The sequence below is a fragment of the Schistocerca serialis genome, chromosome 2 (assembly GCF_023864345.2).
Source record: "Schistocerca serialis cubense isolate TAMUIC-IGC-003099 chromosome 2, iqSchSeri2.2, whole genome shotgun sequence".
Lineage (NCBI taxonomy): Eukaryota > Metazoa > Arthropoda > Insecta > Orthoptera > Acrididae > Schistocerca > Schistocerca serialis.
In genome coordinates, this window is record NC_064639.1 from 64,783,034 (window position 1) to 64,795,089 (window position 12,056).

The 12,056-nt window shown below is 42.0% G+C and overlaps 1 protein-coding gene across 1 annotated transcript in view; it reads left to right on the plus strand.

Annotated features, from left to right (window-relative positions):
• Positions 1 to 12,056, plus strand: part of LOC126456767 (filamin-A) — an 885,319-nt gene that overhangs the window by 154,449 nt on the left and 718,814 nt on the right. The window contains exon 2 of the mRNA XM_050092525.1: positions 5,474 to 5,598. Coding sequence (XP_049948482.1) covers positions 5,581 to 5,598 — 18 coding nt within the window. The 5' untranslated portion in view covers positions 5,474 to 5,580. The remainder of the gene's footprint in view (positions 1 to 5,473; positions 5,599 to 12,056) is intronic.

The following is a 12,056-nucleotide window of genomic DNA, read 5'->3' on the forward strand; positions in this document are numbered from 1 at the left end:
ATCTATGGTCATCAGTCCCCTAGAACTTAGAACTACTTAAACCTAACTAACCTAAGGACATCACACAACACCCAGTCATCACGAGGCAGAGAAAATCCCTGACCCCGCCGGGAATCGAACCCGGGCGTGGGAAGCGAGAACGCTACCGCACGACCACGAGCTGCGGACGGTATTAGAGATAAAGTTAGTGAACTGCTTATAGATGTTGACTCTGACATTACTGGTATATCGCAGCACCACTTAAATAATTTGACAGTTCAGAGGATTTCTTTATCGGGACACAGATTAGCTGGCTGCTTATCAAGGATTTCTATGCGGAGTGGGGGAGTGGCCATTGTGTAGGTACATGATGAAAGATCGCCCCAGGAAATTTATTAAAAAACCAAATCATGAAACACCGATCGACCATAAGCGTCGGCAAATAAATTAATTATGAATGTGCGGTAAGGCGCGGAAAAATGAAAAAAACAACATCACTCATTTTTCTTGTACATGATTTTATTTCTCACCCTCTCGTATATACAAGTTCTGTTAAGATGTGCTGCTCGGAGTATGACGGGCTACGAGTGTTTTGTATCACATATGTTTCGAAAAAAGAGAAGACTTGATATCAGTATTAAATATTTTTATTGAGGAGAAGTGGAACCAAGTGAGGAGAATTTTCTTGATTTATTTGACCCTCACTGGTGTCCACGAAGTCGGCTGCTTGCATCTACAAGTGAAATGTAAGAGAGGACGTCCGATTACCCTAAATTTTTACAAGTCGATCATTTCTAATAACGCAGTTTTATTATCCTTTAAATGTTTTTCATATGTGTATGTATTTCTTTTTTATTATTATTATAACACACCATGTACGTAAAAAAACAGTATTCCATTTGAGTCCGTAGACGTATCACGGCACTGCAATGAACAGGTGGTGTCCAGGGGCAGTTGAGTTTAGTGAAACGAAACTTCTAATTGTTGTTGTTTATAGGGCTCCTAACTCTGACTTCAAAGCGTTTGTGCTCAAGCTAGATAAAGAGAGCTTGTTTCACTTTATAGTAAGTACCCAAATTAGTTATATGTGGTGACTTCAATATAAATTTTGTATGTGATGTTGGTGTATCTCCTAAATTCATATGATCTGATGCAGACCGTGTTTTTCCCAACCAGGGTGAAAGGGAACAGTAGCACAGCCATAGAGAATATTTTTATTCATTCTTCATTACTAGATGGGTATTCTGTTCGTAAAAGGGTGAATGGCCTTTCAGACCATGATGGTCTGATTTTGACACTAAAGGCTTTTGTACTCAAACAAATGTTTCACATAATTACAAACTATGCAGGAAAGTTAATTCAACGGCAATAGAGAGTTTTTTAAACCTCATTAAGTAACAAGAGAGGCAGGATGTTTATAGTGCCGATAACCTACATGACAAATATAATGCTTCCCTTAACACATTTCTCATGCTGTTTGAAAGTTGCGTTCCATCAGAACGTTCTAAACAAGGTACTAGCAGTAAAAGGTAGCCTGGGTGGATGAGCAGTGGGATAAGAATCTCATGTAGAACAAAGCAGAAATTATATCAAAATACTAGAAGGTAGTCACGATCAAGCTACAGTAGTCCATTACAAACAGTTCCGTAAGGTGCTTAAAATGTTATTAGGAAGGCAAAGAGTATATGGTACGCAAATAGAATAGCTAATCATAGGATAAAACTAAAAGCATATGGTCAGTTGTGAAGGAAGTGTCTGGTCAGGAGCACAAGATCGACGGTATAAAGTCAGTTCGTAGTAAAACTATTTCTGCTACTGTTAAGTCAGATGTCTGTAAAGTATTTAAGAATCATTTTCTGAGCATTCCTGGTGAATTAAACAAAAACTTAGTTTCTACAGGGAATCATATAACTCTCTTGGAAAATGCCTTTCTGAGATTGATGTCGGAAATACTTCTCTGTGATACAGACAAGGGGGAGATTGAGTCAATTATTAAATCATTGTAGACCAAGGACTCTCATGGATATGATGGAGTGCCTAGCAGAATATTAAAGTACTGTGCTGCACTTGTTAGCCCTGTACTTAGCCATATTTGTAATTTTTCCTTTAAGAATGGTCAGTTTCCTGAACGACTGAAGTACTCGGTAGTAAAGCCGCTTTTTAAAAAGGAAGATAGGGATGCTTTGTGCAACATTGGCACTTTTCAAATAGCGCAGTTTATGACATGTTCATAACTTTTAGAAAATAAACTAACGCTAAATCACAGTAAGACTCAGTTTTTACAGTTTCTAACACAAAATTCAACAAAACTCGACGTTTTTATTTCACGGAATGAGTATGCGATTAGTGAAACTGAACAGTTCAAATTTAGGGTGTTCAGATAGATAGTAAACTATCGTGGAAAACCCACGATCATGATCTTGTTCAAAGACTTAATGCTGCCATTTTTACTATTCGAACGGTATTTGAAGTGAGTGATCATTCGACACGAAAATTAGTCCACTTTGCTTATCTTCATTCGCTTATGTCATATGGTATTATATTTTGGGATAACTCTTCCCATTCTCAAATGATATTTGTGGCTCAGAAACGGGCTGTTCGGGCAATAAGTGGTGTAAGTTCACGAATCTCTTGTCGACCCCCGTTCTCTAGTCTGGGACTTCTGACATACAGGGTGGTCCATTGATAGTGACCGGGCCAAATATCTCACGAAATAAGCATCATACGAAAAAACTAAGACGAAACTCGTCTAGCTTGAAGGGGGAAACCAGACGGCGCTATGGTTGGCCCGCTAGATGGCGCCGCCATAGGTCAAACGGATATCAACAGCGTTTTTTAAAATAGGAACCCCTATTTTTTATTACCTACTTCTGTAGTACGTAAAGAAGTATGAATGTTTTAGCTGGACCACTTTTTTCGCTTTGTGATAAATGGCGCTGTAATAGTCACAAACGTATAAGTACGTGGTGCCACGTAACATTCCGCCAGTGCGGACGGTATTTGCTTCGTGATACATTACCCGTGTTAAAATGGACAGTTTACCGATTGCGGAAAAGGTCGATATCGTGTTGATGTATGGCTATTGTGATCAAAATGCCCAACAGGCGTGTGCTATGTATGCTGCTCGGTATCCTGGACGACATCATCCAAGTGTCCGGACCGTTCGCCGGATGGTTACGTTATTTAAGGAAACATGAAGTGTTCAGCCACTTGTGAAACGTCAAACACAACCTGCAACAAATGATGATGCCCAAGTAGGTGTTTTAGTTGCTGTCGCGGCTAATCCGCACATCAATAGCAGACAAATTGCGCGACAATCGGGAATCTCAAAAACGTCGGTGTTGAGAATGCTTCATCAACATCGATTGCACCCGTACCATGTTTCTATGCACCAGGAATTGCATGGCGACGACTTTGAACGTCGTGTACAGTTCTGTCACTGGGCACAAGATAAATTACGGAACGATGACAGATATTTTGTACGCGTTATATTTAGCGACGAAGCGTCATTCATCAACAGCGGTAACGTAAACCGGCATAATATGCATTATTGGGCAACGGAAAATCCACGACGGCTGCGGCAAGTGGAACATCAGCGACCTTTGCGGGTTAATGTATGGTGCGGCATTATGGGAGGAAGGATAATGGTCCCCCATTTTATCGATGGCAATCTAAATGGTGCAATGTATGCTGATTTCCTACGTAATGTTGTACCGATGTTACTGCATGGCAGAATGGCGATGTACTTCCAACATGATGGATGTCCGGCACATAGCTCGCGTGCGGTTGAAGCGGTATTGAATAGCATATTTCATGACAGGTGGATTGGTCATCGAAGCACCATACTATGGCCGGCACGTTCTTTCTGTTGGGAAAGTTGAAGGATATTTGCTATCGTGATCCACCGACAACGCCTGACAACATTCATCAGCGCATTGTCAATGCATGTGCGAACATTACGGAAGGCGAACTACTCGCTTTAGATGCGGACATTTTAGGTTAGGCTTTACCGTGACTGTTATTGACATTAAATGAAACAACAAGTTTACTGTTACCAGTCACCGTTTTATTTCTTTCCACGACGCGTTTCAAAGGTGTAAACCTCCATCATCGGGTGGATTTACATTAGTTAGTATGACTTTGTGTGTGTGTTGTGTTACGCTTTTTTGGAGGAACTAGTAGCACTGCCTAGTCGAGAAACAAGACACTATTTCTGAAACGCGTCGTGGAAATAAATAAAACGGGAACTACTCGCTGTTGAGAGGAATGTCGTTACACGTATTGCCAAATGCATTGAGGTTGAGGGACATCATTTTGAGCATTTATTGCATTAATGTGGTATTTACTGGTAATCACGCTGTAAGAGCATGCGTTCTCAGGAATGATAAGTTCACAAAGGTACATGTATCACATTGAAGTAACCGAATTGAAATGTTCAGACGTACCTACGTTCTGTATTTTAATTTAAAAAACGTACCTGTTACCAACTGTTCGTCTAAAATTGAGCCATATGTTTGTGACTATTACAGCGCCATCTATCACAAAGCGAAAAAAGTGGTCCAACTAAAACATTCATATTTCTTTACGTACTTCACGAATATGGAATAAAAATGGGGGTTCCTATTAAAAAAAAAAAAGCTGTTGATACCCGTTTGACCTATGGCAGCGCCATCTAGCGGGCCAACCATGGCGCCATCTGGTATCCCCCTTAAAGCTAGATAAGTTTCGTTCTTTGTAGTTTTTTCGTTTGACGCTTATTTCGTGAGACATTTGGCCCGGTCACGATCAATAATCTGCATTTGAATCGCACTTACTTAACCCTTGTGCAGAAAGGTGTACAGCATACTGCTGCATCCATTTTCAATAAGCTACCACAAGAATTGAAAAATCTTAGCAGTAATCCACGTCCTTACAAATTGAAATCGAAGAGTTTCCTCATGGGTAACTGCTTCTATTCTGTCGAAGAGTTCCTTGAAAAATTAAGCTGATTCATGTTGTGTTGTTATTTGCGTTTACTTAAACTTATGGACTGACATTTTTCGGGTTCATAAACATTTTATTTTTATCTATTATTACTTTTATGTTGTAATTTCGTGTACTGACACGTTCCGTGACCTTGCAGATTTGCTCCTCAATTTCGTCCTACAGAACTTGACGTGTAAATAAAAATAAATAAATAAATAAATAAATAAATAAAATAAATCTGGGTGCCATCTTGCCCACTCCCCCAAAACTGTGGTTAACTTTCAGACTGCCATCAGTGTGTCGCAGTCTTGTTTGTTGTTTCCACCACTGCTCCAAAATATCACACTTAACGTGCGGTTTACAATTTACGAATTTCTGTGATTGTTGTATTGATCATCATACGAAATTTGTTGACAACGTAACATTGCATGTTGTGAAATTACATTATTAAGCATATTATAAGTATATGTCTATTCACTTTTAAGCGTGTACCAAGAAAAGATATCTGATATACAATTTTATTTTGCAGGGAATATTGACATCGTAAATGGAAACCTGAAACTGATTCTCGGATTGATATGGTCACTCATCGTCCGTTATCAGATTGGCCGCTCCAAATTCCCACCAAAGAAACTCATGCTGGCTTGGTTGAAGGTATGCTTTTGTAATTTCATAAATAGAAAACTGTACCTAGTAAAATATTAATGACTGTCGCAATAGTTTGAACAGGACTCGACATTTTGTCTGTGATTATGCACGTATGAAGATATTTGATGTCAGCTGTGTGTTTGAGTTAAGTCAAGCGCGCAAAATTTGTAGGTTTCCATCTAAAAGCAGGTAATGATTTCTACGGTCAGACACCATAGCTTTAATAAATTCCAAGAAACATGACATCATTCTCATAAAAGTTGTGTGGTTAGAATAAATGTGTAGGAAGTGATGTACAATGGCGGTAGTAAGCCACCGAAAGCCACACACCTGGATCATGAGATTAAACACAGCACTGGTACAGAGCACCTGTCCAATCACATTGTCCAACTTGTACTCAAGTCGACCACGCATGCCAGAGATGTTGGATCACCCTAGGACAGAAGTGTGCAGCACACAAGAGCGTGAGTGCCGGCCAGTGTCGCACAGCTGCGAGGGAGGGACTTGGCGTCTGCGTCTGGGAGCGTAGCTGACTGAACACGTCGTCATCGGTGCTGGTGTGAAACGTAATCGGACCATGTCTTGCAGAGAAACAAGTAGTGCGACAGATGCTGTACCTGTGGTTGGGGGCGACGTGCTGGAGTGGTCATCTGGTTCAGGCGTACCGTGATGTAGGAGGTGTGGTCTGGTCATTCGGTTCTTGCAGATATGCAGAAGCGTTGTCTAGCTCTCGGGGTGACTTAATTGTTGCATTGTGTGTGTCAGTGTTGTGGTTGTCCAGTGACGATGGGGAGGTTCTCTGGCAGTATCCACGTGGTTTGATAGTGTTAAGGGAGACAGTGGTAGGTTTCTCGTTAGTCAAAATGTCAAAGGTCTGGGTTTGGCATTAGAGCACTTTGTAGGGTCCCAAATAAGGATGTTGTGATGCAGGTCAAATTGCATCATAACCCAACATCACCTGGTAGCAGTGTTCAGCGTGGAGGGTCACAATACTGGAGGGATCCATGTATGGTGAATGCGATTTTTGATGTGTCATACTATTTGGTGCAGGGAGTGCAAGGAATTCTCCATACATTGCTCTGGCGAGTGGAGCGTGAAGGCCCTCTTCGTATTCAGACGCCACCTCCCCACCAGGACATTGCTTCGTTGGTGGTAAGCAATGGTATGTGCACGGTCGATCATATAGAGGTGGCGAAGCTAATTGAAAAGGGCTGACTCAAACTGTCTGCCTTAGTCGGTCGTAATACTGTCAGGAACACCAAAGCGTGCAACCCATAGTTCGACAAAAGTCCGTGTGATTGTGTCTGCCGTATATCGTGGAGGGGGACCACCTCTATCCAGTAATTCATTCTATCAATGCCAGAGAGAATGTAATAAAATCCTTCAGACTCGGGCAGTGGCCCAACGGTGTCAATGTGAATGAAAGGTGCTGTCGGGATGGGATAAGTTGCCTAATATAGGTTGACCGTGATGCACAGTTTTGCTTTGTTAGCAGTGTAAAGGGCATCGTGCCTAGAGGCAACAGTCACCTTTTTCCATTAGGTCATACAATATGGTCCACAAACAGTCGTGTTGTTACCTTGGTGCCAGGATGGGTGAGCTTGTGAAGTCTGTCAGATACTTCGCATTGCATGCTGAGGGGAACCAATCGCCGTGGTTTTCTCTGAGAGGCATCACAGAGTAATGTGGTAGTTGTTGAAGGCAATGTGTCATTCGATCTGAAGGCTCATATTTCCATCAGTGAGTAGTTAAGTACTGGTGGCATCTTTTGTTTGTTCTTATGAATGTGTTTGTTGTCATAGTGTCGGGAGATTGCAGAAAGACATCAGAAATAATCGGAAATAATATTATTAGCTCAGTAGATGTGTGTGCTATTTTCTACAATTTATTAACACAACATTGATACAAATAATTCTGTCACCAAGCGCCAAGTGGTAGTCGAGCACTTCATGAAAATACTATAAATTGATAGTGACTATACCAATGTCCAGGAAGTGCAAGTGGAATGTCGAATTCTGTTGCAAAACTTCAAGTCTATTGACATACTAAGCCTAGTGAACTTTGACGTTGAGGTTCCAATATGGCAATCAGATTCTAAGTTCAGACCACAGCCAAGTCATCATCGAGCAGCAGGTACACCAGTCCAAGACACAAAACAGTCCTCTGCCGTGTAGCACTTCCGAGTTGTGGAGCAGAACACAGCACACAGGGAACTGGCTTGTAGACGTCGGTGGTGGTGTTAAATAAGGCTGCGCGTTTAACAGAGCCAGCGGCTGGGGTCATCGTATATTCTGGTCAGCCAGTCGCTGTGCGTTCTGGGTGGCCAATCGCTGTTTGTTGAAGTACAAGTGTGTGAAGGCGGCCTGCCTTGCAGAGAGAAGCGTGTCGGAGCCCTCAGCATTGTTGGTGTCTTGGGGCACAGGAGCATACGGATGAAAACGCCCAGACTAGGGGCGAAAGTTGTATAGTGTGGACATCGGCAGCAGAGCAGGCGGAGCAAGAGGAGCCAGCACCATGTCTTCATCAATGTCAGGAATTATTATTGGTTGGTGGCTGGATGAAATCTCATAGTGTGTGTAGGACAGGCTCTGTGGCTGGCCAACATCTGCTGTATGTTGCTCTTGCTGGGGTGTGGTCAAAAGGCATTAATCTAGTGTTACACTGGCTGGGTAGCTTGGGATAGGATGGGAAGCAGGTGACTGATAATAACACTGCAGATAGGGGGAAGGGAAAGACTGTTGGGAAACTAGTCAGGGATAAAGTTGATTGGCATGCCACAGAACCTCCCAATCCTGAATCTGCACTCTGAAGACTTTTAAGCCACAGTGCTGGGTTACGGTTCCTGGAATCCAGTCTGATTGCCGACCAAATACTTCCACTCGCACAAGGGTCCCAGGGCAAAACTGGAAAGTGGGCAGTGGTGAAGCTGGCCGTGCCATCAGCATGGGGAGGCTTAAGAGGGTCTGGGGCTGTCGCCCATGGAGAAGGTCTGCTAGACTTTTGTCCCTGATGGATGTGGACCCGTAACTGCTCAAAAAAAAGTTAGTGATGCATCCGTGGAGTGATCCTGGAAGTATTTCTTCATCTGAGTTCTGAACATGCAGACCGTCTTCTCAGCTTATCCATTAGACTGTGGATGGAAGGGGGTGTTGGAATGTGGCGATTGCCGTACTGGGCACAAAAAGCACAAAACTCCTTACTACCGAATTGTGGACTATTGTCAGTTAGGAGCACTTGCAGCAGACCTTCAATTGCAATAATTTTTTCTAAGGCTGTGATGGCGTTGGTGGTTGATGCGGCAATGCACTGGACAGTGTAAAGAAATCTGGAGTTAGCGTCAACCACTATCAAGAACGTGGTGTTAAGCACTGGCCCAGCAAAGTCAATGTTTACCCATACTAAAATGTGACCACATGGTGGCCAAGAAACAAATGAATGTCGTGGGGCTGCCTGCAGGCTTTGGCAGAATCGTCGTGTTCGAGTGAGTTGTTCAATCTCCTGGTTCATGGGCCAGTAAGTGAAACTGCGAGCGAGGAGAGTAGTTTGGGATACCCCAACCCCCCACCCCCCAGTGACCTTGATGCAATAGTTACCAGACGTGCTGACATAAGGAACGAGGTGGATGTGTCTCATCAGAAATGAGGAGAATTTTCCTTCGATAAAAATGAGCTGATGGCGGGCTTTAAAGAACTGATGGAATGCCGCATAAGCCTTGGGAGATCGTCGTGCGGGCCATTCGTAAAATATGTGACTGTGGCCTTGTTGGAGCATCCCGTTATTAGTGGTTGCATCTGCTACCCATTAGTTGGTAATGGGAAAAGAATCTACGTCAGCTTGTACTTCTTCGTCGATGTGGAAATACACAATTGTTGAACTCCGTCAGATCCCCTGGGAAGATGGGAGACGGCATCTGTGTTGGCATCCTCAGTCGTATTGCGGAAATGAATCTTGTACTGGTAGTGCGCCAAAAATAAGGAAATAAGGCCCAGTGCTGGAGGTGGTGAGCAATCCTCTCCAGAATCTTTGCTGGTAGATTGAATAAGGAGATCAGCAGTTTATGATGCGTGACGAAATGAAACTTCGTAAAGATTTCAGATTGTGCACTTGTTCCTCCATGTTACAATGTCGTCTGAATATTTAACGCACCCATCAATTTTGGTACTAATTGTTCCAAAACCGTTGAAAAATGGCTGTCCACTTGCTATACAAAACATTAGGCATTTCAAATGATATAATGCGGCGGCGTGTTAAGTGTAAGTAACTCTTGAGATTCTGCATCAAGGGGAAGTTGGAGATACGCATCCGCAAAGTGTGTTTTTGGAGGAGAAGTTTCCTCCTTTTAATTTGGACAGTAATTCTTTGGACTTTGGAATAGGATTTGTCTCAATCTCTGATTGGGCGTTTATGGTTACTTTAAAATCGTCGCACAGAAAGGTCTTCCTCGATGGCTTTCGCACTATTACTAATAGAGTAGCCCACTGACTGGAGGAAGTAGGTTCTGGAACTCCAGTTGAAGATTTTATTTTCAAAGTGTCTTAGATCCATGAAATAGCAAAGTCCAGAATTATTGTTTTCATTTTCAAATACTTATCATTATGAGAGATCTTTTTTTGTAACTACACTGACGATATTAGCACTGATTCTTCAAATCCTCCACTATTACAAGTGGTAGTAACAGTGTCACGTGCCTCAGAGTTAAGACATTTTGGTAGTAAAAATATTTTAAGGGTAGTCTGTGAAGGAGAAAGCGAAAAAATAACGTATGCAGTTTATTAAGTTTAGATGTTGGTTACATGAAGGTTGTACAGTCTTTCAGAGCTCATCATCAGGAGAGTCATTCACTGCATCTGTTTCCCTCTGTGCCAATACCTTTTGCGACAATGGCATTGCGTGATGGTGCTCGGTAATGCCTAACTTACTTAAAAGCGAATTAATGTCTTCCGACTTCTTCTCCTTTATTGGATGCCCTAAAGTTTATTTTACTGGTTTTAGTATTGACCAGTTTTTGCTCCTCTTTAATAGTGTGTGAGAGCACATTTTTATGCTAGAAGACGTTGTTTAGCAAGTTACTTTGCCGCTATCTACCTCAATGCTTTTAATGTCTCTTATGTTAAAATACATTTATGTTTCTTGGAAGAACGTTTTCAGTTTCATGAAAACCAGTCTTCCCCTACAATGTATACACACCAATCACTTCTGAAAATGTTGTGATACTCTGTAAGCGAAAAGGCTTGCTCTATTTTACGCCACTTTTTCTCCACCCGTCCAAAAACTCGGTCTATTGGCAAATAGCTGCGCCCCCTCACAGGGAATGTTATATTAATAGTGAGATCGAACAGATAAGCAAGTTTACTAAGCACTGCTAACGTAACAAAATTTGTTTTGCGCGCTACAGCCAGTACAAAACAGGTACATTTTCTTTATTTGTGGATTTACAGTACAGAACTAAGACAAACAGTGGAATGGCGCGCTGCAGACCGGTGAACTTGCCCACATAGCATCATTTTCAGCCCAGCTGTAAAATGACACATCAGTTTTATCTTGTTTTAATTTGGGGCCGTAATGACAAACAATAGCCAGCCAGATAATACTGCCAGAGCTGGCGATAGTAAAACGCCTCACCAAAAACTGTACAAGGCAGAGGCAGATTTTGCATCACATCAGATACAAAACAAGCTGTATCATCACATGTTACAGTTGCATCCATGAGCTCATAAAATCTCTCTGCGTTGTGTTCATGTCTTGCGCGCCTCCCCGTCCTGTTCACACTTCAAACGACGTTGGCGTTCCTCGCAATAATTGAATATTTCTGTGGATGGTGTTCCAAATCCGAGGTTAAACTCACACGTGAAAAACTTATAATGACGGTGGTACTTGCAGGACAGGGCTCCTTCATTTTCGCTATTAGCTGCAAAGAATAACTTCAACATTACTCCGATCGATAGGTGGGATGGTAAATACTGTTAGGAGTCTGAAATGAAACAACAAATCCACATTACAACACCGGTAATTTTGTAGTTGTAGGAGTATGTACAACTAATGTATGGCTTACGTAACCAGACTTATTGGTGAAGAGCTGATAAATTTTCTTATCAGGCTGATGATGATGATGATGATGAAGATAATAACAATAATAATGTATAACATGTAGACCTGTTGCAAATAACTTATACAACAATTGTTTTTCCTTACATAAAGGTTTCTCTGCAGAACAGCATTTGAAACTCGCGATGTGTTGAGTAATCAGCTCCTTGATGCCATCAGTTTGAACATTAACGCATTTCCCACCCCTACTTTATCCTCTGGAAGAACAGTTTTTAAAATAATACGCAGCAATTGTTGAACACATTTGTAATTCACTCGCAAAATGCTGCAGAAACTTGCTGAACACATCATCTCCATCTTCTCTTTGAACGAAGTACGAAATAGAAACTTCCCGTTTTCGTTCGTTCTGTAGGCAACAA